Raw genomic sequence first — 26,713 nt, 5'->3', positions numbered from 1 at the left:
ATGGATAGTGAGGCACAAGAGAAGTAGCAAACACAATCAGAAGCATATGGTCAAATTTAGCTCTTGGTGTAAACCCAGAGTAACTTCATTTACTTCAGTGGATACCAATGTATCAGAAGAGAATGTAGTTCATAATAAAGAATAGGCTAAACTGAGCCAAGCTGAAGGCATCTGTCAGTTGGTATTTTCAGGAATGAATTTTCATCAATTCCTATTAGAATAATCCTTTTAGGTCATCTACAATGTGACATAGCTTCAACCAATGGTAGTAAAAGTGGAAGCCACAACTTAGATGCAGCTCAACTGCCTTTTCCACCATGTCATCTAGGGTGACCAGGCAGCAAGTGTGAAAAATCGGGACAGGGAGTGGGAGGGTAATAGGCACCTATATAAAACAAAGTCCCAACTATCGGTACTATCCCTATAAAACCGGGACAGCTGGTCACCCTAATGTCATCTAACCCTGAGAAACACAATTGCACTGATATAGAGAGAGACCTTGAGCTTTAAATCAGTGAGAAACAAGCATTCCAAAATACATTACTAACATTAAAATTAAAAGTATGGCACCAATTTCACAAAGTAGTAAATAGGTGAAATCCAAATGATAGGACTTTGTGATATAAAAACGCACAAGTCTTGGTTATTCTTGACCATAAATCTTTATTTGATAAAATGCAACTACAATTCTTTGCTAAACTTGTTTTAGTAGTAGTTTTGCATAAACAATCCTATTCTTTTTTTACGATTTTGCAAAGCCATTGAAATATCAGAGGGAAAAAAAAGTCTCTTCTCCAGTATGGTTCCCAAGGAGAAGATGCGCAACAGCTTGCTTTATAAAAGGGTTTATTATTATATGTTTCATATGACTTACCCCAATTTTTGGCAACTATTCTCTAAATGTTATAAACAAATCTCCTGGAAGAGAAAATTGATCAGGAAGATGTTGCAACTGCATACAAAAGGACTACATCAAAGCTAAATCAACATCATATAAGGAAAAACTGAATTTAGTTTCAGCCTTAAAGAAAAAAAAAATGTAAGTCTGTTTCAGAAATGCTAACTGTAAAGAAAAGTTTTGGTCCCATATAATCAAACTATATCAATCATTTTCTGATATTACTATTATGTTTCTAAGTCAAGTGTTGCCAAACTTTTTTGATAGCAAAGACTACCTCATCCCCTCCTAATTTCACTGACTTGTAAATCACAAAACATCCTACTCTGGCTCTAAAATAAATTATTCTCCCTCCATTCAGAATCAGTCCTTTCCAAACCAATCATACACACACTATCCACACATTATGACAGTCACCGGAAATCTGTAGAAGGTACTTCGGTTTTAATCTCTCTTCCAAAGGATTTCCTTTTTTCCTTTCTATAAACAAAATAATCTAGATAATAGTTAGTCCTGCTTCAATGCAGGGGATTAGACTAGATGACCTATTGAGGTCCCTTCCAGTTCTACGTTTCTATGATTATCTTCTGCAATCCATTATACCACCACCTCACAAAATCAGTCCTGCCCCACAATCTGCTGCCATTCAAGCTCCCTTGTTCCTTGCTTAGTCTGCTCTTCCTTTGCTTGAGGCTGTCCCCTCACTCCCTTCCCTGCTCCCAACTTCTTTCTCATGCTTGTTTCTAGGCCCTATTCCCCTCAATTCTTTCTCACTAGTCTCCAGATCCTGTGCCTCCACCTCCTTGACCCTCTTCCCCAAGATACTGTTGGTCCATCCTGGCTATTCATTCAATTCTCGGTTTCTTCCTCTAGGTCCCAGATACCTCACCCCAGTCCTGTGCAGCAGCCTAACCCAGCCACTTCTTACGACCTAGGTTACTGACTGCCTCCTGTCTGCTCCCAATCTCAGCCAGACCCCTAGTTTTCTTCTCTCCCACTCTCCATAGTTCCAGATCTCCCCAAGGACAGTGCCTTGACACTAGCTCAGTTTGCACTTGTATATTGGAGAAGTTGGCAGTTCCTTCAGTTGATGGCTCCTCTCTGTGCCCCTGAGACAACTACCAATGTGTCACCGATAGAGGGTCAGGAAGAGAGAGGAAGGAAGCAGCAACTTTTTTTTTAATACAGTAGTGACTGGTGGCAGCTGACCCTCCTTTCCACAAGAGCCCTGACTGGAAATGAAGGAAGGAAACAGCAGCACAGCACCTGAACCACCACCAGGAAGCACTCTGTGGACCACAGTGTGGCAATCCGTTTTAGGGCACATAAAGACTGAGTGCAAACAATCATGAGCAACCTTTTTGTCTACCTTTATTTGTGTGTCAAGTGTCCACATTTTTCTTTATTCATGTGGCAAAATGAAAACATAGAAAGCAAACTTCTGCTTCCACTATTTTAGAACATCTCAGACATAAACAATTACTTCATATTGCTGATTCTTTAATTCCTTAAGCATAGGAATTGAAGGAATGGGCAAGAAACAAGGCCACAAATACAGGCCACAGACTGGAATTATTTGATGCCAAATCTATCCTATGTATTTCCAAAACATTTTTTGGTGCCAGGAAGGTAGTATCATTACTATGCCAAAAACATACACAAAGCAGGTGAGGTAATATCTTTTACTGGACCAACTTCTATTGGTAGAAGAGACAAGCTTTCAAGCAACAGAGATCTCTTTGTCAAGCTTATCTCTTCCACCAACAGATCTTGGTCCAATAAAAGATGTTACCACACCTTGTGTGTCTCATATCCTGGGACCAACACTCATGCCCAGACGGATGCATGCACACAGCCCCTTCCCCCCAAAATACTCTAGAGAAAAAGGAAAGATCAGTGAAGAAATTCCCCGCTTCAATCTATGTGAACTTCCCTAAGAAGTTATCTAGTTTTTGCTTAAATATTTATAATTGACCCCACAGTTTCAACTGGAAGCTGATTCACTAGTCTTAGTGAATTGCCCACACACATTCCTTTTCATATGCCCCCTTATTCTGGTTTGTCAAATAAGCTCACATAGTACAATTTTATAACCAAGCTCACCGCAGCTCATTTAATTACTTCTATCAGTAAACCTCTCAAGAATAGTTAATAGTCCCTATTATTACCTAAACCACATTCAGAAAACCTATACAATATACCATCAAACATAATATAAGATACTTCTGTACTTTAGAATTGATGTCCTGATTCTGCAAGGTGCTGGACAACCTCATCTTCCATTCATTTAAATGAGGTAAGTTGAGGGTGCCCATCAGCTTTTAGCACTGGACACTTAAAAAATTAATTAAATTAAATTAATGGAGATATACCTATCTCATAGAACTGGAAGGGACCCTGAAAGGTCATCAAGTCCAGCCCCCTACCTTCCTTCACTAGCAGGACCAAGTACTGATTTTTGCCCCAGATCCCTAAGTGGCCCCCTCAAGAACTGAACTCACAACCCTGGGTTTAGCAGGCCAATGCTCAATCCACTGAGCTATCCCTCCACCTTCCAACACTTAAGTTGCTCACAACTGGATCCCTGCAAGCAAAAAAAAAAAAAAAAAGCCTACCAATATCTACCATAAAAAAACTGCTTTGTAGACAACTTAACACAGGAAATATTTACTTATGTACAAATGTGAAACACAAAAAACGTAAGCTGAAAACCTGCTTAAGATAATTCTAACCACAGAGAAAGATAATTTTTTACTTATTTTACACGGAAAAAAATATTTTTAAAGCTATTGTAATACTTTTATTTTTTTGCATTGCAAAAACAGTTTGAAATCCTGCTTTCCACTTCCTTTCAATGGTTGCCTAAGCAGAGATTTAATGAAGTTGGAAAATGGATGCCTCTTAAAGACACAAGCGCTGTGTGGCTAATGTGGTTTTTCTACAGTGGAAATAAAAAAGAAATCACTAACTAAAACAGATATTTTATAGAAATAATAGTCCTTTTCTAGGTGTGTATCAAATCCATGATCATTGCTCTCTGGGCTAGTGGTTCTCGCTTCGATACAATGTGATCTGAAGTACTCACATGCACATTTATTTGCAGAGTTGTGCCAAACTGCTACTGCATTTTTTTGTTTGTTCCGAAATGCCTCTTCAACTCTAGTTTCTGTTTTCCGTACAGTGGAACCATGAGGATTTATTTGCTCTGCTGTTACTGATAAGCCTGCACATAAAAGATAAGCATACCTATTTAAATAATCTGAGCTGCATAAACCAAACACAAAAAGAAGCCTAGAACATAGTATTGCATTAAAAACATAGCAATTAACGTATTTAGATGAACATTGCTAAACCAAGATTTAAATGAACAATATTTGCTTTTAGCAGGCAATAGAATTTATTGGACATAAAATGTTAAAAACTGTCAGATATGATGGTTTAAGGCTTTTCTGCATTTGAAACGCTGCAGCAACACAGCTGTGTAGCACTTCAATGTAGACACTGCCTACGCCAATGGGAGGGGTTCATTCATCAGCGTAGGTAATCCATCTCCCTGAGAAGTGGTAACTAGATCAACAGAAGTGTTGTCTACACCCTGGGTTACGTCAGTTTAACTATGTCACCCAGGGATGTGGATTTTTCACACAACTGAGCAATGAAGCTGGGTCAACCTAACTTTTTAGTGTAGACCAGGCCTTAGAAAAATATGGCTCTCTTTGTAAGTCACATGATAAGCAATTTTAACAATTCCATATTTTGGAACACAAACCCCATTCTTTTTTTCAATCCATATTTTCCTGTCCTAGCCCAGATTATCTAAATAAAAGAATAAGATCCAAAAGCAACTTCACGTTGACAGTTTTCTATTTCCACTTACTTTAAATAAACTATTTAAATAAACTATTTAAAGTAAATACAAATTTGTATTAGCATTTTATAAAGGATTTCTATTCATGACGCAACGTTCAATAAATTTTCCAGGCTTAGGATTCATTATATTCCCTCAATACATTTGGGGAAAAACTTTCCACATGAACAATTAAGATATTTAAGTAAAAGTTTACATTATTACTGTATTATATATATATATATATATATCTTTATATATATATATATATATATACACACACACACACACACACACGCATGCACACTCCCTATTGCAAAGTGTATTTGTTTCACAGTCTACCTGAATCCTCATATCAATAACAAGTAACAGAAATGATGACTGCTTTTTGCTTTTGCAACTAACAGTCAGGTATAGTTGGTTACATTCTGTGATATTAATTAATCCAATATTTTCAGCCATTCTTTCCTTTTTTTTAATTCATGGCATCTTCTGCTGTAGTGAGCCTATTACCACATTGTTTAGGTATGTTTTATAAAAGATCCCATAGACACACAGTTAAAGCAATATTTATGTAAACATTATGATTTGCTACATACCCACTGCTGTGGCACATGCCTTTTATTACACGGGTACATAGACCAAACGTCCATCTAGTCTAGTGTCATGTCTCTGCTGACAGTGGCCAGCCCCAGATGCTTCAGAGAAAGGTGCAAGAAACCCCAAAGTTGGCAGCTGTTGGATAATTTGTCCCACATGGGAATCTTCATTTAACATCCAATAGTTAAGAGATTTTCATAAACCCCAAAGCAGTAAGTTTTATATTCCTTTTAAAACTTCTAAAAACTATTTACTGAATTATAACTCTGTATATTCCTATTATGTATATCGATGTCCAATGAGTCTATCATACTAAATTGTTGGTTTCAACAACATTCTGTCACGAGTTCCAGAGTTTAATTATGCATTGTGTGAAGTGGTGTTTATTTTATCTGTTTTGAATTCACTGCCTTTCAGTTTCATTGTGTGCAGATTCCGGATGGAGGTGATAGCAGTGTGATACAGTTCGAGACCCTTTTGGAGAGTCTTTGGGATGCTATCACTGCTCCTTTAGACCTTTCCGCAATGGAGAGGAAAAGCGTAAGAGATTTCCTAAAGGCCTTCATCCCACCCAGGTAAAAGGCCAGGACTCTCCTAATGTCTAGTGCATGCAATATAGCCTGTTATTATGGTAAGGCTTAGGGTAAAAGGTCGGGAGATGAATCAGTTTGTTTATGTGAAAAGACGAGGTCATCTTGGGGATGAACTTCAGGTGTGGTCTGAGAGAAACCTTGTCCCGAAAGAGTACTACATAAGGGTGGTGTATTAGTGCTGTATTTCCCCTATTCTTCTCGCTGAGGCCATCGCCACCAGGAAGGCTGTGTGTGAGCGAACAAATAGCCATGGGTTCAAAAGTACTAAAGAGCCTGAATAGGCTGCCTACGGGTACATCTTCACTACCCGCAGTATTGGCGGGTAGCAATTGATTTATCCGGGATCGATATATCACGTCTCGTTAAGATGCGATATATCGATCCCCGAACGCGCTCACCGTCGACTCCGGAACTCCACCAGCGCGAGCGGCGGTAGTGCAGTCGACAGGGGAGCCGCGGCCGTTGATCCCGCGCCGTCTGGACCCCAGGTAATTCGATCCAAGATACTTGGACTTCAGCTACGCTATTCGCGTAGCTGAAGTTGCGTATCTTGGATCGATTCCCCCCCCAGTGTAGACCAGCCCTTAGTTTAGGTCCCTTGTTGGAGTAGGATGTCTGGGTTGGGGAAAAAGGTTTACTATACCCCTGAGGAATCTATTTGTGGTTGGGTGGGAGAGCACGGAGTACCCTTCTGTTTGTTCGTGGAAGGCAGCTAGATGAACTTTGAGTGAACTGAGAGATCATCCTGATTTCTTGAGAGAGTCAATATATAATCTAAACCAATTGGGAGAGTAGCAGATGTTGGGGAAATTTGTCTGGAATTACACCAGACATGAAACCTGGTCCACTTTTGCAAGTAGGTATGATGGGTAGCCAATTTTCTACTGTGTAGTAACACTTCCTGTGCCTCTGCAGAGCAGGACCTTTCTATGTGCTGGAACCATGAAGGAGCCAGGCCTTAAATTGGAATATCCACAGGCTGGGATGGAGAGTGCGTCCTTCACTCTGCAAGAGGAGGTATGGACTTGACTGGAGAGAGATCGATAGGCATATTGCCAGTTGTGACAAGTAAGGGTACCACGTCTGTCTCAGCCAGGAGGGAGTAATAAGTATGACATTTGCTCTCTCTTTATTTTTAACAGTACTTTCGATAGTAGAGGGAATGGGGGGAAAGCGTAGACAAAGTCCTTGTCCCATGGAAAAAGGAGAGTGTCCCCTAAGCAGTGTTGTCCTATTCTTTCCCTGAAGCAGCAGCATGGGCGCTTCTTGTTCAGGTATGTAGTGAACAGTTCTATAGTCGGTGTCCCCCACCGCCTGAATATGTCATGTAGTATTGCTGAGTTTATCACCCATTTGTGATCCTATGGGAACTTGCGACAGTGTTTGCTATCGAGTTTTGTACTTCTGGACGATAGGCCGCTGATACTGTGGGAAATGTACCAGTTCCATAGCTTTAGTGCTTCTGTGCAAAGGGAGCATGATTTGACACCTCCCTGGCAATTTATATATTACATACATGCCATGTTGTCTGTCAAGACTCTCGTGTGCATACCCCTGATCAGTGGAAGGAAGTGGCACAGGCGTTGCTGACCGCTCTGAGTTTGAGGAAGTTGATGCGAAGAGACATCTCCATGGATGACCACTTGCCGTGTGTCAAAAGATTGTTGAGATATGCGCTCCATTTCATGAGGGACGTGTCAGTGGTGAGAAGTGACAATGGGGAAGTTTGTGAGAAGAGGATCCCTGGGAAGACATTTGCTGGGTCTTTCCACGAGTCCATAGAGTGTTTGACTTTGGTGGGCAGTGACAGAGGTTTGTATACTTTGTATAGACCGAACTGAACCACATCTGGAGGCACTTCATGTGACGTTTGGCGTGAGATATCACAGATGTGCTGCAGCCATATGCCCAAGAAGTTGGAGGCAGTGTCTGGCTAATATTTTAGGGCTGGTTTGTACTGCCTCTAGGAGCATGGTCAAAGTGTGGAACCTGTGGTGTGGCAGGAGCGCCCTCGCCTATAACAAGTTGAGATCAGCTCATATGAATCACTGTACAGGGGTGAACATCTATTTTTGGACGTTGATCTGTAGATCCGGGTCCATGAACAAGTCTACAGAAGTTTGAGTGACCGGTAAGCCTTGCTGAAGGAGCGGGCTCTGAGGAAACAAGCATCCAGGTAGGGATAGATCATTATCCGTTGGAAGCGTAGGTGAGCCACCACTATGGATAAGACCTTGGGGAATACTCTCGCAGCTGATGAGAGGCCAAAGAGGAATACTCTGTCCTGGCCCAGGATAAAACTGAAAAACTGTCTCTGGGAAAGTAGGATTGATATGTGGAGATAAGCATCATGCAGGTGGAGGGCCGAAAACCAATCTCCCTGTTCCAAAGATGAAATAATCACTGCTACTGTGACCATCCTGAATTTTTGAGCCTTGACAAATTTGTTCAGTGCTCTGAGGTCCAGTATGGGTCTCCAACTCCCTTCTTCTTGAGTATCAGGAAATAACGAGAGTAGAAACCTTTGCCACACAGGTGTTGAGGTACAGGCTCTATGGCTCCTAGACAGTGAAGGTGATCTATTTCTTGTCATAATAAACTCTCATGAAAAGAGTCCCTGAAGAGAGATGGAGAACGGTGCTGGGAGCAGGTAGGAGGAGGTGAAGTGGATGGAGTACCCATTGTGGACAATTTCCAGAACCCATTGGTCGGATATTGCTTCATTCCACAACTGGGAAAAAACAAGGGCTGGTCAGCTGCAGTTGGTTGAGGGGAGTGGTCTGTCAGCGCCTCAACCAAGATGTCAAAACTGATGTTTTGAGGTAAGTGATTGTGAAGAGGAAGACTGGAGGCCTGATGGTTTACATTTGGAAAAATCTGCATTTTTATCTTGGAGGCTCATAACAGTGGGTATGTCTACACTACGGGATTAATCCGAATTTATATAATTCGAATTTAGGAAACCGATTTTATAAATTCGAATGTATTCGGCCACACTAGGCACCATTAATTCGGTGGTGTGCGTCCAAGCTACCGTAGTAGCATCGATTTCCAGAGCGTTGCATTGTGGGTAGCCAATAACATTGAATTGCCAATAACATCGAATTGCGGCCACACTAACCTTAATTCGGATTAACAATACCGATTTTGACGCTACTCCTCTCGTCGAGGAGGAGTACAGAAATCGAATTAAAGGGCTCTTTAATTCGAATTAAATGGCTTCGTTGTGTGGACGGGTCAAGCATTAATTCGAATTAAAGCAGCTAAATCCGAATTAAAGTCGTAGTGTAGACCAGGCCAGTGTTGCATTGGGAAATGTGGTGCATGGGATTTATGCTGAGGTTGCAGACTATATTTTCTTTTTTGTCCAGGTGTATAAATCCTTAATGACCGAAGAGAGTGGCCCTGGAGTCTTTAGGCATATGGAGGAATGCGTCAGTCTTCTCGGCAAACAATTTGGTGCCTTTGAAGGGGAGATCCTCTACTGTAGTGTGTACTTCCTTAGGGAAGCCAGATAGGTGCAACAAGGACGCTCGCCACATAACCACCGCTGTAGAGATTGGAGCGGGCTGCTGCAGCTGCATCAAACGCTGACTGGAGTGCTGTATTGGCCACCAGTTGTCCCTCACTAACAATGGCCCAAAACTAGGGCTGTCGATTAATTGCAGTCAACTCACGCAATTAACTCAAAAAAATTAATCACGATTAATCACACTGATAAACAATATAATACCAACTGAAATGTATTAAATATTTGGATGTTTTTCTACATTTTCAAATATATCGATTTCAATTACAACACAGAATACAAAGTGTACAGTGCTCACTTTATATTATTTCTGATTGCAAATATTTGCACTGTAAAAATGATTAACAAAAGAAATAGTATTTTTCATTTCACCTTATACAAGTTCTGTAGCGCAATCTATTTACCATGAAAGTGCAACTTACAAATGTAGTTTTTTTTGTTACATAACTTCATTCAAAAACAAAACAATGTAAAATTTTAGAGCCTACAGGTCCACTCAGTCCTACTTCTTGTTCAGCCAATTGTTAAGAGAAACAAGTTTGTTTACATTTACGGGAGATAATGCTGCCTACTTCTTAATTACATGTCACCTGAAAGTCAGAACAGGCGTTTGCACTTTTGTAGCTGGAGCCGCAAGATATTTACGTGCCAGATGCGCTAAAGATTCATATGCCTCTTCATGCTTTGGCCATCGTTCCAGAGGACATGCTTCCAAGCTGATGACGCTCATTAAAAAAATAATGTGTTAATTAAATTTGTGACTGAACTCGTTGAGGGAGAACTGTATGTCCTCTGCTCTGCTTTAATTGCATTCTGCCATATATTTCATATTATGCCAGTCTCGGATGATGACCCAGCACATATTCGTTTTAAGAACACTTTCACTGCAAATTTGCCAAATTGAAAGAAAATGCCAATGTGAAAGTTCTAAAGATAGCTACAGCACTCGACCCAGGATTTAAGAATCTGAAGTGCCTTCCAAAATCTGAGATAGACGAGGTGTGGAACATGCTTTCAGAAGTCCTAATAGAGCAACACTCTGATTTGGAAACTACAGAACCCAAACCACCAAAAAAGAAAATCAACCTTCTGCTGGATTTTTTCAGACTAACACGGCTACGCCTCTGATACTTCTGCTGGTGGCATCTGAATCAGATGATGAAAATGAACATGCGTTGGTCTGCACTGCTTTGGACTGTTATCAAGCAGAACCTGTCAGCAGCATGGATACATGTCCTGTGGAATGGTGGTTGAAGCATCAAGGGACATATGAATCCTTAGTGCATCTGGCGTGTAAGTAGCCGGCATCGCAAGATACAACAGTGCCATGCAAACGCCTGTTCTGACTTTCAGGTGACACTGTAAACAAGAAGCAGGCAGCATTATCTTCTGCAAATGTAAACCAACTTGTTTGTCTGAGCGATTGAACAAGAAGTAGGACTGATTGGACTTGTCAGCGCTAAAGTTATACATTGTTTTATTTTTGAATGCAGGGGTTTTTTTGTACATAATTCTACATTTGTAAGTTTCATGAAAAAGAGATTGCACTACAGTACTTGTATTGGAGCGGCGAACAGCAGAGGCTAACAGAGGGAGTTTGCCTGGGAGCTGTCCGAGAGGAGGTACGCTAAGTGCTGCATTAGGGGGGCTGTGTTGGTGAGTATCTGAGTGTCTGCTGCTGGGACAGTTGGTCAGTTTGACCGTGTGCTTGATTGCTTGCTTGTTTGTTTGAAAAGTGTGAATTGGGAGTGCTTTGTTCCAGGTGGGCCTTGAGTGGGCCTGACTGGTATATAAGGGCAGTCAGCAGCGAACCAGCTGAGCGGCGAACAGCAGAGGCTAACAGAGGGAGTTTGCCTGGGAGCTGTCCGAGAGGAGGTACGCTAAGTGCTGCATTAGGGGGGCTGTGTTGGTGAGTATCTGAGTGTCTGCTGCTGGGACAGTTGGTCAGTTTGACCGTGTGCTTGATTGCTTGCTTGTTTGTTTGAAAAGTGTGAATTGGGAGTGCTTTGTTCCAGGTGGGCCTTGAGTGGGCCTGACTGGTATATAAGGGCAGTCAGCAGCGAACCAGCTGAGCGGCGAACAGCAGAGGCTAACAGAGGGAGTTCGCCTGGAGAGAGCTCACTGAGGCTTTCATCTGCAGGTTTCTCTGAGTAGTTCCTGCAACAGCTGAGGAAGCTCTTAAGAGGACAGGGATATGGAAGGTGAGCGATCAGCTGTTGTAACCTGCACAGGTTGTGCCATGTTTGTCTTTCTTCCACAGGACAGAAGCGACTTTGTCTGTACAAAGTGCAAGCTGGTCTCCATATTGGAAGAGAAGGTTCGAGGGCTGGAGAAACGAGTATCAACACTGCGTTGCATAAGGGAAAATGAAGATTTCCTGGACAGACGTCAGGAGATGCTTCTACGGCCACAATGTTCTGAAGATTCAGAGCAGGCACAGCAGGGACAGAAGGATTGTGAAGAGGTTTGGCAGCATGTGACTTCCAGAAGGAGAAAGAGGAGCGTCCATGCACCAGCAATGGAGATACAGGTGAGCAATCGTTTCCATGTTCTCTCCACAGGTACTAATGCGGAGAGTGGACTAGATGACCCATCTGAGGGAAGGGAGCAGAAGGAGACTCCACCGATTGGAAGGCAAAAGATGCACTGTCCTAGGGATGGGGGTTCCACGACCACCACTCCCAAGAGGAGGAGGAGGGTGGTGGTGGTCGGGGACTCCCTCCTCAGGGGGACTGAGTCATCTATCTGCCGCCCCGACCGGGAAAACCGAGAGGTCTGCTGCTTGCCAGGAGCTAGGATACACGATGTGACGGAGAGACTGCCGAGACTCATCAAGCCCTCGGATCGCTACCCCTTCCTGCTTCTCCATGTGGGCACCAATGATACTGCCAAGAATGACCTTGAGCGGATCACTGCAGACTACGTGGCTCTGGGAAGAAGGATAAAGGAGTTTGAGGCGCAAGTGGTGTTCTTGTCCATCCTCCCTGTGCAAGGAAAAGGCCTGGGTAGAGACCGTCGAATCGTGGAAGTCAATGAATGGCTACGCAGGTGGTGTCGGAGAGAAGGCTTTGGATTCTTCGACCATGGGATGGTGTTCCAAGAAGGAGGAGTGCTAGGCAGAGACGGGCTCCACCTAACGAAGAGAGGGAAGAGCATCTTCGCCAGCAGGCTGGCTAACCTAGTGAGGAGGGCTTTAAACTAGGTTCACCGGGGGAAGGAGACCAAAGCCCTGAGGTAAGTGGGGAAATGGGATCCTGGGAGGAAGCACAAGCAGGAGAGCGCAAGAGGGGAGGATTCCTGTCTCATGCTGAGAAAGAGGGACGATCGATGAGTTATCTTAAGTGCCTATACACAAATGCAAGAAGCCTGGGAAACAAGCAGGGAGAACTGGAAGTCCTGGCACAATCAGGGAACTATGATGCGATTGGAATAACAGAGACTTGGTGGGATAACTCACATGACTGGAGTACTGTCATGGATGGATATAAACTGTTCAGGAAGGACAGGCAGGGCAGAAAAGGTGGGGGAGTTGCGTTGTATGTAAGAGAGGAGTATGACTGCTCAGAGCTCCGGTATGAAACTGCAGAAAAACCTGAGAGTCTCTGGATAAAGTTGAGAAGTATGAGCAACAAGGGTGATGTCGTGGTTGGAGTCTGCTATAGACCACCAGACCAGGGGGATGAGGTGGATGAGGCTTTCTTCTGGCAACTAGCAGAAGTTGCTAGATTGCAGGCCCTGGTTCTCATGGGAGACTTTAATCACCCTGATATCTGCTGGGAGAGCAATACAGCGGTGCACAGACAATCCAGGAAGTTTTTGGAAAGTGTAGGGGACAATTTCCTGGTGCAAGTGCTGGAGGAACCAACTAGGGGCAGAGCTTTTCTTGACCTGCTGCTCACAAACAGGGAAGAATTAGTAGGGGAAGCAAAAGTGGATGGGAACCTGGGAGGCAGTGACCATGAGATGGTCGAGTTCAGGATCCTGACACAAGGAAGAAAGGAGAGCAGCAGAATACGGACCCTGGACTTCAGAAAAGCAGACTTTGACTCCCTCAGGGAACAGATGGGCAGGATCCCCTGGGAGAATAACATGAAGGGCAAAGGGGTCCAGGAGAGCTGGCTGTATTTTAAAGAATCCTTATTGCGGTTGCAGGAACAAACCATCCCGATGTGTAGAAAGAATAGTAAATATGGCAGGCGACCAGCTTGGCTAAACAGTGAAATCCTTGCTGAACTTAAACGCAAAAAAGAAGCTTACAAGAAGTGGAAGATTGGACAAATGACCAGGGAGGAGTATAAAACTATTGCTCAGGCATGCAGGAATGAAATCAGGAAGGCCAAATCACACTTGGAGTTGCAGCTAGCAAGAGATGTTAAGAGTAACAAGAAAGGTTTCTTCAGGTATGTTAGCAACAAGAAGAAAGTCAAGGAAAGTGTGGGCCCCTTACTGAATGTGGGAGGCAACCTAGTGACCGAGGATGTGGAAAAAGCTAATGTACTCAATGCTTTTTTTGCCTCTGTCTTCACGAACAAGGTCAGCTCCCAGACTGCTGCACTGGGCAGCACAATATGGGGAGAAGGTGACCAGCCCTATGTGGAGAAAGAAGTGGTTCGGGACTATTTAGAAAAACTGGATGTGCACAAGTCCATGGGGCCGGATGCGCTGCATCCGAGGGTGCTAAAGGAGTTGGCGGATGAGATTGCAGAGCCATTAGCCATTATTTTTGAAAACTCATGGCGATCGGGGGAGGTCCCGGATGACTGGAAAAAGGCTAATGTAGTGCCCATCTTTAAAAAAGGGAAGAAGGAGGATCCGGGGAACTACAGGCCAGTCAGCCTCACCTCAGTCCCTGGAAAAATCATGGAACAGGTCCTCAAGGAATCAATTATGAAACACTTAGAGGAGAGGAAAGTGATCAGGAACAGTCAGCATGGATTCACCAAAGGGAAGTCGTGCCTGACTAACCTAATTGCCTTCTATGATGAGATAACTGGCTCTGTGGATGAGGGGAAAGCAGTGGATGTGTTATTCCTTGACTTTAGCAAAGCTTTTGATACAGTCTCCCACAGTATTCTTGCCGCCAAGTTAAAGAAATATGGGCTGGATGAATGGACTGTAAGGTGGATAGAAAGCTGGCTAGATCGTCGGGCTCAACGGGTAGTGATCAATGGCTCCATGTCTAGTTGGCAGCCGGTTTCAAGCGGAGTGCCCCAAGGGTCGGTCCTGGGGCCAGTTTTGTTTAATATCTTTATTAATGATCTGGAGGATGGTGTGGACTGCACTCTCAGCAAGTTTGCAGATGACACTAAACTAGGAGGCGTGGTAGATACACTAGAGGGTAGGGATCGGATACAGAGGGACCTAGACAAATTAGAGGATTGGGCCAAAAAAAAAACCTGATGAGGTTCAACAAGGATAAGTGCAGAGTCCTGCACTTAGGACGGAAGAATCCCATGCACTGCTACAGACTAGGGACCGAATGGCTAGGTAGCAGTTCTGCAGAAAAGGACCTAGGGGTCACAGTGGACGAGAAGCTGGATATGAGTCAACAGTGTGCTCTTGTTGCCAAGAAGGCTAACGGCATTTTGGGCTGTATAAGTAGGGGCATTGCCAGCAGATCGAGGAACGTGATCGTTCCCCTTTATTCGACATTGGTGAGGCCTCATCTGGAATACTGTGTCCAATTTTGGGCCCCACACTACAAGAAGGATGTGGAAAAATTGGAAAGAGTCCAGCGGAGGGCAACAAAAATGATTAGGGGTCTGGAGCACATGACTTATGAGGAGAGGCTGAGGGAACTGGGATTGTTTAGTCTCCAGAAGAGAAGAATGAGGGGGGATTTGATAGCAGCCTTCAACTACCTGAAGGGGGGTTCCAAAGAGGATGGAGCTCGGCTGTTCTCAGTGGTGGCAGATGACAGAACAAGGAGCAATGGTCTCAAGTTGCAGTGGGGGAGGTCCAGGTTGGATATTAGGAAACACTATTTCACTAGGAGGGTGGTGAAGCACTGGAATGCGTTACCTAGGGAGGTGGTGGAGTCTCCTTCCTTGGAGGTTTTTAAGGCCCGGCTTGACAAAGCCCTGGCTGGGATGATTTAGTTGGGAATTGGTCCTGCTTTGAGCAGGGGGTTGGACTAGATGACCTCTTGAGGTCCCTTCCAACCCTGATATTCTATGATTCTATGATAGGTGAATTGACATACTATTTCTTTTGTTTTTTTACAGTGCAAATATTTGTAATAAAAATAAATATAAAGTGAGCACTGTACACTTTGTATTCTGTGTTGTAATTGAAATCAATATTTCAAAATGTAGAAAACATCCAAAAATATTTAAATAAATGGTATTCTATTATTAACAGCTCGATTAATCGCAATTAATTTTTTTAATCGCTTGACAGCACTACCCAAAACTGTGCACAGTGTGACTCTGGGAGCTGATCAATAAACACGTTAAGCTCGGCGTAATTGACGTTGTCGTATTTTGCTGTCAGAGCTTGACAGTTTTCAATTCTGAATTGCAGTGTAGCGGTTGAATAGGCCTCTCTCCCAAATACATCGAGGCACTTCCAATCCCTCTCACAGGAGGTAGACCTCACCTGGTATTGGCGACTTCGGGCATTTACTGCATCCACTACAATGGAATAAGTGTGGGGGATGGGGAAAAAAACTCCATATCCCTAGCCGGGACGTAATATTTCTTATCAGCCTGTGTACGGATAGGAATGACTGATGCAGAGATTTGCCATATAAGAAGGGCCTCGTTGATGGGGAGGGCTATTCTGGAGGAAGATGAGGAGTGCAAGATATCCAAGATTTTCTGATAGGTGTCTTTTACCTTCTCAAGAGGTCCCTGCAATACATCTGCCACCCTTTTAGCTAGCTCTTGAAATAGCCTGAAGTCATTTACGAGGGATGGTGGAGGGGGCATCACTGCTTTGTCTGGAGAGGAGGAAGAGATGTTGTTCCCCTTGAATCCACCCTCTGGTTCCCTCCATGATCTCCTCTGGATGTTCGGAGGCTCTGAATACCGTGGCTGAGGGAAAGCGCCTCAAAGACTTATGGTGGGCCACACTAGATGCTCGGGAGACGTGGAGTCTGTATGCCGCCCAGGGATCCCAGTAGGGCCACTGGGGCGGTGGAAGGGGTCCCGATAGTGGCGCCTATAGTTGGTCATACCATGTTGGTTGAGGAGCAAACAAGTTGGTAGTGGGCACTATTAGGAACATGGGAGGAGGAATGGGAAACGACCTCCTCCTGTTCACTAATCCAATTCACCATTGGAGAACGGAGGTGCATGACATGGTACCGGTGGAGAGTCCAGCGTCCAAAGTAAACTTAGCACTGGTACAGAGCAAGGGAAACTTTGGTATGTCAGATACCATGAGGTCTCTAGAGTGTCTAAATTCCTGCAGTGGCGACCTACTCAGTGCCAATGGTGGTTGTCAGTGGGCCAGCAGCACTGAACAGATCGGTGATCTGGGCCATACTGAGTGCTCAGAGGCTGGATGCCTCACTCTTGATGTTGCTAATGGTAACACTCAGACCAGCAGCATCGTCTTAGCAGTGGTGTGGTCTCTGTTCCTGCTTTTATCTGTCATTACTGTTGCTTTGGTGCATATGCCCATCAGATGCTTAGATGCATGAATGGTACCTGCTGCTTCAGACTTTTGTTAGCTATGGATACCGTGTTTAGATTGTCTCGGTACTGACAGTATCGATGATACCGAACAAGACAGTGATCTTTTTCAGCTAGCTCAGGGCTCACTCTGGAGGCTCATGGCCCTCTTTTTTTGAAAACTTACATGAGGGGTCTGCGGCTATTGTCTTCAACCCATAGTCTATAAATCTTGAGGGCTGTGGGGAAGAGAGGAAGATTTGCACCGTTTGGATGACTCCTGACGTGGGTCCAGGGAAGGCTGAAGAGATGCCTCCATGAGGAGAAGTTTTAGTCTCAGTTCTCTGTCTTTCCGAGATATGGACTTGAGTCGTTGACAGAGACCCCGCTTTTGGGAAATGTGGCTTTCCACAAGGCAATGGATGCAGCGGGAATGTTTATTCATTACAGGGATAGCTTCCTTGCATGAGACACACCTCTTAAAGCCTGGTGAACCAGGCATACCCCATGCTGGAGCAACCCCAGACAAAGGGGGGAAATAAAAAGTTTACCCCCCACCCCCAAAAGAAAGAAAATAAAGGAAGCTCTACAACTAAGAAGGGGATTAACTAACTACTGAAGTGCTAAGAGAAAGATAACAATCCGATGAACGGACTGCTAACAGCTCCATGTCTAGCCATGGGTGGTTGAGAAGGAACTAAGGGGGGGGGAGGTTCGCCCACACGCACTGGTTAGCCTCATGGCAGAGCACAAGGGGGTGGGGGGGGAACATGTGCAGGCCGAATGGACACTGCTACCAAAGTTCTCTGGCAGCGCAGGGACACAAGCACACCTACCATGGAGCACCCATAGGGACACTAGTCAAAGAAGAACAATGAATTTCATCAACCAATATGTTGCTGATTCACCCAGCTTACAGTCCTTCTACAGTTTCTCTCAGTCCTCGTTGGACTTGACTAAAAATTTTGTTCCATCTGTAAATGTTTGCCCCTTCACCCTTTATCCAGCTTATTAAAAATATATTAAACAACAACGGTCCTCGTACAGAAAGTTGCTGCACACTGTTTTTTGCCGTAATGAAAGTTAACCTTTAATTCCTACTTGGATTTCTCTCTCTTTTTGATCCACTATAATAATTTGCCTCCGACATCATGACTGCTCAATTCAGTAGTATATTGCAAGGGCCCTAGACCTTTTGAAAGTCTAAATCAAGGGTAGCCAACCTGAGCCTGAGAAGGAGCCAGAATTTACCAATATACATTGCCAAAGACCCACAGTAATACGTCAGCAGCCCTGCCGATCAGCACCTCCCCCTCCTTCCCCGTGCCTCCCGACCAGCTGTTTCATGGCATGCAGGAGGCCCTGGGAGGGAGAGGGGAGGAGCGAGGGCATGGCAGGCTCAGGGGAGGGGGCAGAAAGGGGTGGAGTGGGGGCAGGGCCTGTGGCAGAGCCAGGGGTTGAGCAGTGAGCACCCCCTGGCACATTGGAAAGTTGGCACCTGTAGCTCCAGCCCTGGAGTCGGTGCCTACACAGGGAGCCGCTTATTAACTTCTGAAGAGCCGCATGTGGCTCCGGAGCCACAAGTTGGCCATCTCTGGTCTAAATAAGAACATAAGAATGGCTGTACTGGGTCAGACCAAAGGTCCATCCAGCCCAGTATCTGTCTACCGACAGTGGCCAATGCCAGGTGCCCCCAGAGGGAGTGAACCTAACAGGTAATGATCAAGTGATCTCTCTCCTGCCGTCCATCACCACCTTCTGACAAACAGAGGCTAGGGACACCATTACTATACTGACATAGTCAAAGAAACTAGCAGATTAGCAAGGCATGATTTTCCTTTATTGAAATCATGCTGGTTGGACCCTATTATATTGTGATAGCACTGGAATGGGTTACCTAGGGAGGTGGTGGAATCTCCTTCCTTAGAGGTTTTTAAGGTCAGGCTTGACAAAGCCCTGGCTGGGATGATTTAGTTGGGGATTGGTCTTGCTTTGAGCAGGGGGTTGGACTAGATGACCTCCTGAGATCCCTTCCAACCCTGATATTCTATGATTCCATGATCTTTTACATGTTTTATTACTCGATTTTTAATTATCATTTTGATCTATTTATCAGCTCCAGATGTAACGTTTGTCTTTAGTTTCTTAGATCATCCCTACAGCCTATTTACAGGTAGAGCTGGTAACACTGTCTTTAAGTTAAGGTTGCCCAACACTTCCCATTATAAGACCCTTTTCAACTGCTTATAACTTTGCCATACTTAAACCATTACAACTAAAATTTTCCATTCCAGGCATCTGCCTCAGGCTAATTTTGGGGGGCAAGGTTAGCGGAAAACGATTCAGCTGTTTCTGAGAATGAGATCAGGGAAAAGTAAGTTATTTTCCCCCATGTTAAAAGAAATTCTTACAGCCATTTCTCTGATAAACTCCAGCACATCCATGCTTTGGAGCCAGGACTTGAAATTTGACATGGGGATCACTCTGGTGCAAAACATGCCTTTTGCTATTCCCGTGAAAAAAATGCTCAAATTTGGCCAAGTTGAAAAATCTCAGTTTGCACATACACAGATGACATTTGTTAGAGTGTGATAAGTAGTTCATGACCATGTAATTAAAGACTATGATAATGCATGTGCAGAAAGGGACCCTATTAAGGTTGCACAGGCAGCTATTTTTGCTAGCAGCTCAGTCACTTCATTTTTAAGCTCTAGGGAACTCTTGGGTGAATAACTTTCTGGACCTGGTGATGTATTACTTCTTAGTTTATGAATCTGCTCCAAGATTCTCTTACTCTGGCAGCTCAATATCATTGACTCATAGTCTTTAAGGTCAGAAGGAACAATCGTGATCATCTAGTCTGACCTCCTGCACATTGCAGGCCACAGAACCTCATCCACCCATTCATGTAAGACTCTGGCTGAGTTACTGAAGCTGATAGTACCTCATCTTTGCTAAAGGGCAGGCTAAAAGGCAGATTTTCTTGGTGTAAACTGTGATAGCTCTATTGATTTCAGTTGATCTGTAACAATTTACACCAAGAATCTGCCTCTAGGTATCTCCCTTATTGTGAAGACTAATGCAAAGAAATCAGTTAGCTTCTTAGTAATGTCCCTATCTTCCTTAATTGTTCCTTTTAATTCTTGGTGATACAGCAGATGCCTTCACAGGCTTTCCAGATTCTGATATTCTTAAAAGAATTTCTTGTTTGATTTTAGATCTTCACTTATTTCCTCTTTGGATTCCATCATAGCCCTCTTAATTTTTCTTACATATTACCTTCTGGAGTTTAGACTCCTTTTAATGGCTTTAGTTGGGTTAGATTTCCAAATTCTGAAGGGTATTTTTTTGGTTCAAATACTCTCCTGAAACTTGATATTTAGGTTTACTTCTTGCGTTCCTGCTTCCCTTTTTGTTCAGAGGTACACAGGACTTATGAAACTCTACTACAAAACCCTGCTCTATAAAACACATTATAATAATAATACTGGTCCATTACTAGACAGAAAAGGTAGAATTGTCAATATTAACACAAAAAAGGTGAAGTGTTAAATAAATATTTCTGTTCTGTATTTGGGAAAAAGACAGATGATGTACTTTGGAGCACAGCACTTGAGCTCAAAAAGATCTTGACAAACTGGAGAAATGGTCTGAAAAACAGGATGAAATTCCATAAGGACAAATGCAAAGTACTATATTTAGGAATGAAAAATCAGCTGCACAAATACAAAGTGGGAAATGACTGCCTAGGAAGGAGTACTGCTGAAAAGGATCTGGGGTCATAGTGGATCACAAACTAAATATGGGTCAACAATATAATACTGCAAAAAAAAAATCATTTTGAGATGTATTAGCAGAAATGTTGTAAGCAAGACACGAGAAGTAATTCTTCCACTCTACTCAGCAGTGATAAGGCCTCAACTGGATTACTGTGTCCAGTTCTGGGTACCATACATTTCAAGGAAGATGCGCACAAAATTGGAGGAAGTCCAGAGGAGAGCAACAAAAATGGTCTAAAAAACATGATCTATGAGGAAAGACTAAAAAAATTGGGTTTGTTTAGTCTGAAGAAAAGACGATTGAAAGGGGAGACAATAAGAGTCTTAAGTATACAGAAGATTGTTATAAAGAGGAGGGTGATAAACTATTTTCGTTAACCACTGGGGACAGGACAAGAAGCAACGGGCTTAAATTGCAGCAAGGGAGATTTAGGTTAGACATTAAGAAAACTTCCAGTGATTAACTACCCTTACAGTTAGGAACAAATTACCTATGTAGGTTCTTAAGAACAGATTAGACAAACACCTGTCTGGGATGATGTAGATAATACTTAGTCCTGTCTCAGTGCAGGGGTCTGGACTAGATCACCTATCAATGTCCATTCCAGTTCTATATTTCTATGATTCTATATATTCATATCATGATGATGAAATACTTTCCATTCCAACACTAAATCAGGAGGATGTTAAAACAGCAGCTACGAAAGTTAAACCTTTTTAAATCAATAGATCCGGATAACTTGCATCCAAGAGTTTAGAAGAGCTGGCCTAGGGGCTCTCTGGACTGTTAATGTTGATTTTAAATAAGTCTTGGAACACTTGGGAAGATCCAAAAGACTGCAGAAAAGCTACCATTATGCCAGTACACCTCTACCTCGATATAACGCTGTCCTCGGGAGCCAAAAAATCCTACCGCTTTATAGGTGAAACCGCGTTATATCGAACTTGCTTTGATCCACCAGCGTGCAAAGCCCCCCCCCCCCCGGAGTGCTGCTTTACCGCATTATATCCAAATTCGTGTTATATCGGGTCGCATTATATCGGGGTAAAGGTGTATTTAACAAGTGTAAACAAGGCAACCCAGATAACCATAAGCCTGTCAGTCTGACATCGATTCTAGGGAAAATAACATAATAGCTAATACAGGTCTATTAATAAAGAATTAAAGGAGGGTAAGATAATTATGGGTTTGTGGAAAGCATGGGTTTGTGGAAATTAGATCCTGTCAAACTAAGTTGGTATCTTTTTGATTAGGTTACAGATTTGGTTGATAAAGTTAATAGCATTGATGTAATAGACTTCTGTAAGGTATGCAACTTGCAACTGCACAACATACTGATTAAAGAACTAACGCAATACAAAATCAATATGGAACACATGAAAAGGATTAAAAACTGGCTAACTGTTAAGTTTCAAAACAAAACTGTAAATGGGGAATCATCATTGAGCAGGTGTGCTTCTAGTGTGGTTCCAGAAGGATCAGTTCATGGCTCTACGCTATTTACCATTTTTGTCAATGACCGGGAACAAAATCACCATTGATAAGGTTTTCAGATGACTCAAAATGGGGTAGTGATAAATAACAAAAAAGGACAGGTCACTGATACAGTGTGATCTGGATCAATTGTTAAGCTTGGTGTAAGCAAACAATGTGTGTTTCAATACACCAAACAAAGCTATACATCAAGGAAAAAAGAATGTAGGCTTTACTCACAAGATGGACTTTATCCTGGAAAGCTGTGACTCTGAAAAGGGCTTGGGGCCATGGTGAATAATAAGCTGAATATGAGCTCCCAGTGTGATCTCATGGCCAAAAAGGCTAATGCGATCCTTGGATGTACAAACAGGGGAATCAACAAATAGAGCAGAAGCAGAGAGGTTATATTACCTCTGTATTTGGTACAGGTGCAACTGCTACTGGAATACTTAATGTCCAGTTTTGGTGTCAATTCAAGAAAAATGTTGATAAACTGCAGAGTTCCAAGAAAAGCCACAAGAGTGCTTAAAGGATTGGAAAACATGCATTATAGTGAGACTCAAGGAGCTCAAGCTATGTAGTTTATTAAAGAGAAGGTTATGGAGGTAACTAGATCACATTCCAAGTTCCTAAATGGAGGAAGAGAATTTGGATTTCTGAGGACTCTTCAACCTAGCAGTCAAAGCTATAACAAGTTCCAACAGCTGGACGTTGAAGCTAGACTAATTTAGACTAGAAATAATATGGAAATTTTTAACCATGTGGGTAATTAGCCATTGACACAACTTATTGCTAGATGTGGTCGATACTCCATCACTGGAAATCTTTAAATCAAGATTGGATGGTCATCAAAAAAAATATGCTCTATTCCAACAGGAATTTAGGGAAGTTAGACTAGATGATCACAATAGTGCCTTCTGGCCCTAGAATATATGAAACTGTTGTTTTCTTAAGTAGCATCCATGCCAAATCTAAACTTTATTTCCTCTGCTTTTGATTTTAGGGCTATTTTGACTAGCTTATTGATACTACTGAAACCTCCCTTTCTAAAGTTTAGTGTCATTGTGTTAGTTTTTGATACCTTTCCTCCCCTGTAGGATGTTGATTATAGTGTGGTCACTTGGGTCTATGTTGAGAATAGCATCTACTACTATGTGCTCTAGAAGGCTGTTTCAAGAAGCATTCATTTAAAATTTAACGAAATTTCTTCTCGGCTCATTGTGATATTTGACCAGGTTATATGTGAATAGCTGAAGTCTCATAATTTTTTTTTTTGTTAAACTTTGCTGCCTGTGTGAACTCTCTCAACATTGTGCACTCAGTATTCTTTTCTTGATCCAGAGGTATATTTGTACTCTTGCAGCTTGGGATTTGAATCCATATGTATCCAACTGCAATGCTCTCCAATCAGGATATTTATCCCACTAGATCCTATGGAAACTTTTTAGATACACCACCAACCACGCTTCACCTAATCTGTCCTTTCTGTATAGTTTATAGCCAGGTATTACATTATTCCACCATGTTCAGTAATACCTTTTATATCAATGATTTTTTCCTCTGCCAGGCATCCTAGTACACCCGCTTTTGCTTTTAAACTTCTCAAATTTTTATACAAACGTTTATATTTTTTAGTTTTGACTTTATGCCTATTTTTATTTAACTACATTATCTGATATTTTGCACTACAATAAATATTTCTTTAGATTAAAGTTCCAAAACTTACCTCTTTTTCTTCTCGCTTCCTTGATTTCTTCACACATTTTATTAAATTCGGGATCTAGCTCAGCAGCAATTATGGCATGTGCTGTGTCCTTCAAGGTACAAGCTCTGTGTCTAATTATTTTATCTATAAAAAATAGTTAATATAAGACATTAGTTTTACTTATTTTTACACACATTCTTATATATCTGTGTGTGTTTTTACTATATTTTAATAATATATCTATTACAGTAACAATACATACCTTGAAATGGAAGAAAAAAAACCCAGTAAATCAAACAAATAAGAAAAATGAAGACAGACCACCGTCACATTAGGTCTGAAAGCCAGTGCCTCTGTGGAGTACGTCGCACTCCAGTTTCCCTTCCCCCCCCCCTTTTCTTTTTTTTTAATTAGTAGTTAGCATATGGATCACACGAGTTTAAAAACAATTTAACTATTGGGCAATACAGAATTTTTATAAGGTGGAAAACTGTTGCTTTGAGTTGATCACTGGTAGAGTTTCTCCAACGCCAACAAGTGGGCTTCCACCATCCTAAATAGATTAATTTATATCATAGTAGAAAGTGATGCCTAAAAATTTGTCAAGCTTGGTAGACAAAAGAACCACCTATGCAACAAAGTGTTAAGTTCTATTTCCCGTGGTTTCCAAGCAGATATGCTATGGGATCACAAAGCCTGCATCACCAGGAACCCTCATCAGAGAATCAGAAGGGGGAAAAGTACCACTGAACAATTAGAAGTGGCCTTGCCTGCTTCAAGATAGTACAGAGTCCCTGAAATTAGGCCAGAGGATACTGTGGTATTCTTCCATGACATCGTTCACACAGGGCCTGCTGCCACCTCAATGAACTGATCTTCAGTGACAAACAAACCAGGAAATCAGTTTGCCGAGTGGGTTACTGAAGTGAGTATTACTGGTCTATTTAGTTTAAAACACTTAAAAATCACAAGGGACTATGGAAACCTCAGTCTTATATGAAAAACCTGGAAAAGTCATTTATTCCTGAATCTGCTGTATAAAAAAAACTTCCAGGGTCTAGTGTCAATAGTATTAAGATTTTTAGTAGTCTTCTACATCACCCACCTACTTCCTTGCTTCAGATTATGGTTGCCTTTTTATTTGTAAAATAAACATCATACTGTAACAGACTCAAGGTTGTGCTTAACTGACTATTATGCTGATGATATTGATGTTTGCTTCTTTGGTGGCTTTAAATTATGAACGTAACTGGCAGAAAGTAAGTCTGCAGAGTATTGCTGTGTATTCAGTTGGATCTGGGGGACATGGCACCAAGGAAACTTCACTGTCCAAATTGGAGCCACAAGTATTAAAAGTGAAAGAATATTTCTCAAGAGATTACTGGTTTCCACTAGTTTCAGATGTAGACAAGACAGTACTCCAACATTAGTTTGCTGGAAAATGAGCAGAGATTGTAATAGGAAAAGCTGCACTGGGGAGAAACAGCATTGTGGGATATGTTTTACTCAGCTAAATGCCCAACACCATTTTCTATCCAGTTATTTCTTTGTTTTTAGTACAAACTAGATTGCCAATAATCCATCTTGAATTACTTTTTCTGAATGGTATAATTATTTCAACAGCAAACATTAAATACTAATGGCTAAATTATATTATTGTGCAATTAACACATTTAATCCAACTTTAAGAATCACTACAGATAATCATTAGAAGAGCATAAGAGAGCAATTAAGGATACCATTATTTAGATCTTTTAAAGTAGTGATTTTTGTGGCAGAGAGAGAATTTGCTGAGTCAAAAGCCAAAGTAGAGAAAACTCATTAACCTGGTCTCTTAGGCACTATCTACACTTCTTTGGGAAGTCTCCCACTATTGCATTATCACCCTTACAGGGACAGCAACAATAAGACTGTTGCTAGTGTTGACAGGACACCTATTTTTTGTTTTTTATTCATTTTAATTTATTTTTACCATCATGTCACCTAGGATTAGAGGAAAGTGACAAAAATCTCCTATACCCTGTCTATGCTGGTATTCCCTCCTGCTACCACTATTGGTGCTTCACAGTTGATGAGTAATGGCATGAGATTTCACCAAGTATAGTAGTGTAGATAGCCTTGACGATATATGATGTGGATAAGATCATCACTGTATAGTAATAAGCTGAGAGTACTAGAAGGGCTGGTAGAATCAGTCAATAGTGGAAACTAACTTCTGCAGATAGGAAATTATTAGTACATTCTAAGTACTATTGCAATATAAACATAAAAATAGTTAATTTTCTAGAGAATGAAGCGGGTTGCTGGAGCTTGACCCAAAACAGGGTGTTAGATCTATACTTCTGCATGCCCCTAGAATCACTTCCTACAAAACAGTCCCAAGTGCATGACTTTGGGATGCAAAGGTAACAGAGACTGTATATTAAGGATGTATTCACTTTTTGGTAGGGAAGGAGATACAATTTTACATTGCTTTAACTACCTTTATCATTTTTTAAATTACTCATAGCTGCAGATAGATTTGAAGAGCAAGCCTGGAGGTTTTTGGCAAAGTATGGTTATAAAGTATTTTGCTTTATGCCCTGTTGAGTTCACACAACAGTATGTATGCATTCTTTGTTTTAAGTGTGAAAGAGACTAAAGATGATCTAACAACAGCAGAGATGGTT

At 42.2% G+C, this 26,713-nt stretch overlaps 1 protein-coding gene across 1 annotated transcript in view; it reads right to left on the bottom strand.

The window, feature by feature from the left end:
• Positions 1–26,713, bottom strand: part of ATAD2B (ATPase family AAA domain containing 2B) — a 182,184-nt gene that overhangs the window by 40,941 nt on the left and 114,530 nt on the right. Inside the window, exons 23-24 of the mRNA XM_065401026.1 lie at positions 24,066–24,188; positions 3,984–4,121 (exon numbers count right to left, since the gene is read on the bottom strand). Coding sequence (XP_065257098.1) covers positions 3,984–4,121; positions 24,066–24,188 — 261 coding nt within the window. The remainder of the gene's footprint in view (positions 1–3,983; positions 4,122–24,065; positions 24,189–26,713) is intronic.

This window comes from Emys orbicularis, chromosome 3, assembly GCF_028017835.1.
Source record: "Emys orbicularis isolate rEmyOrb1 chromosome 3, rEmyOrb1.hap1, whole genome shotgun sequence".
Lineage (NCBI taxonomy): Eukaryota > Metazoa > Chordata > Testudines > Emydidae > Emys > Emys orbicularis.
Note: the sequence above shows the minus strand (reverse complement) of the source record. Positions and strands in the feature narration are given on the sequence as shown.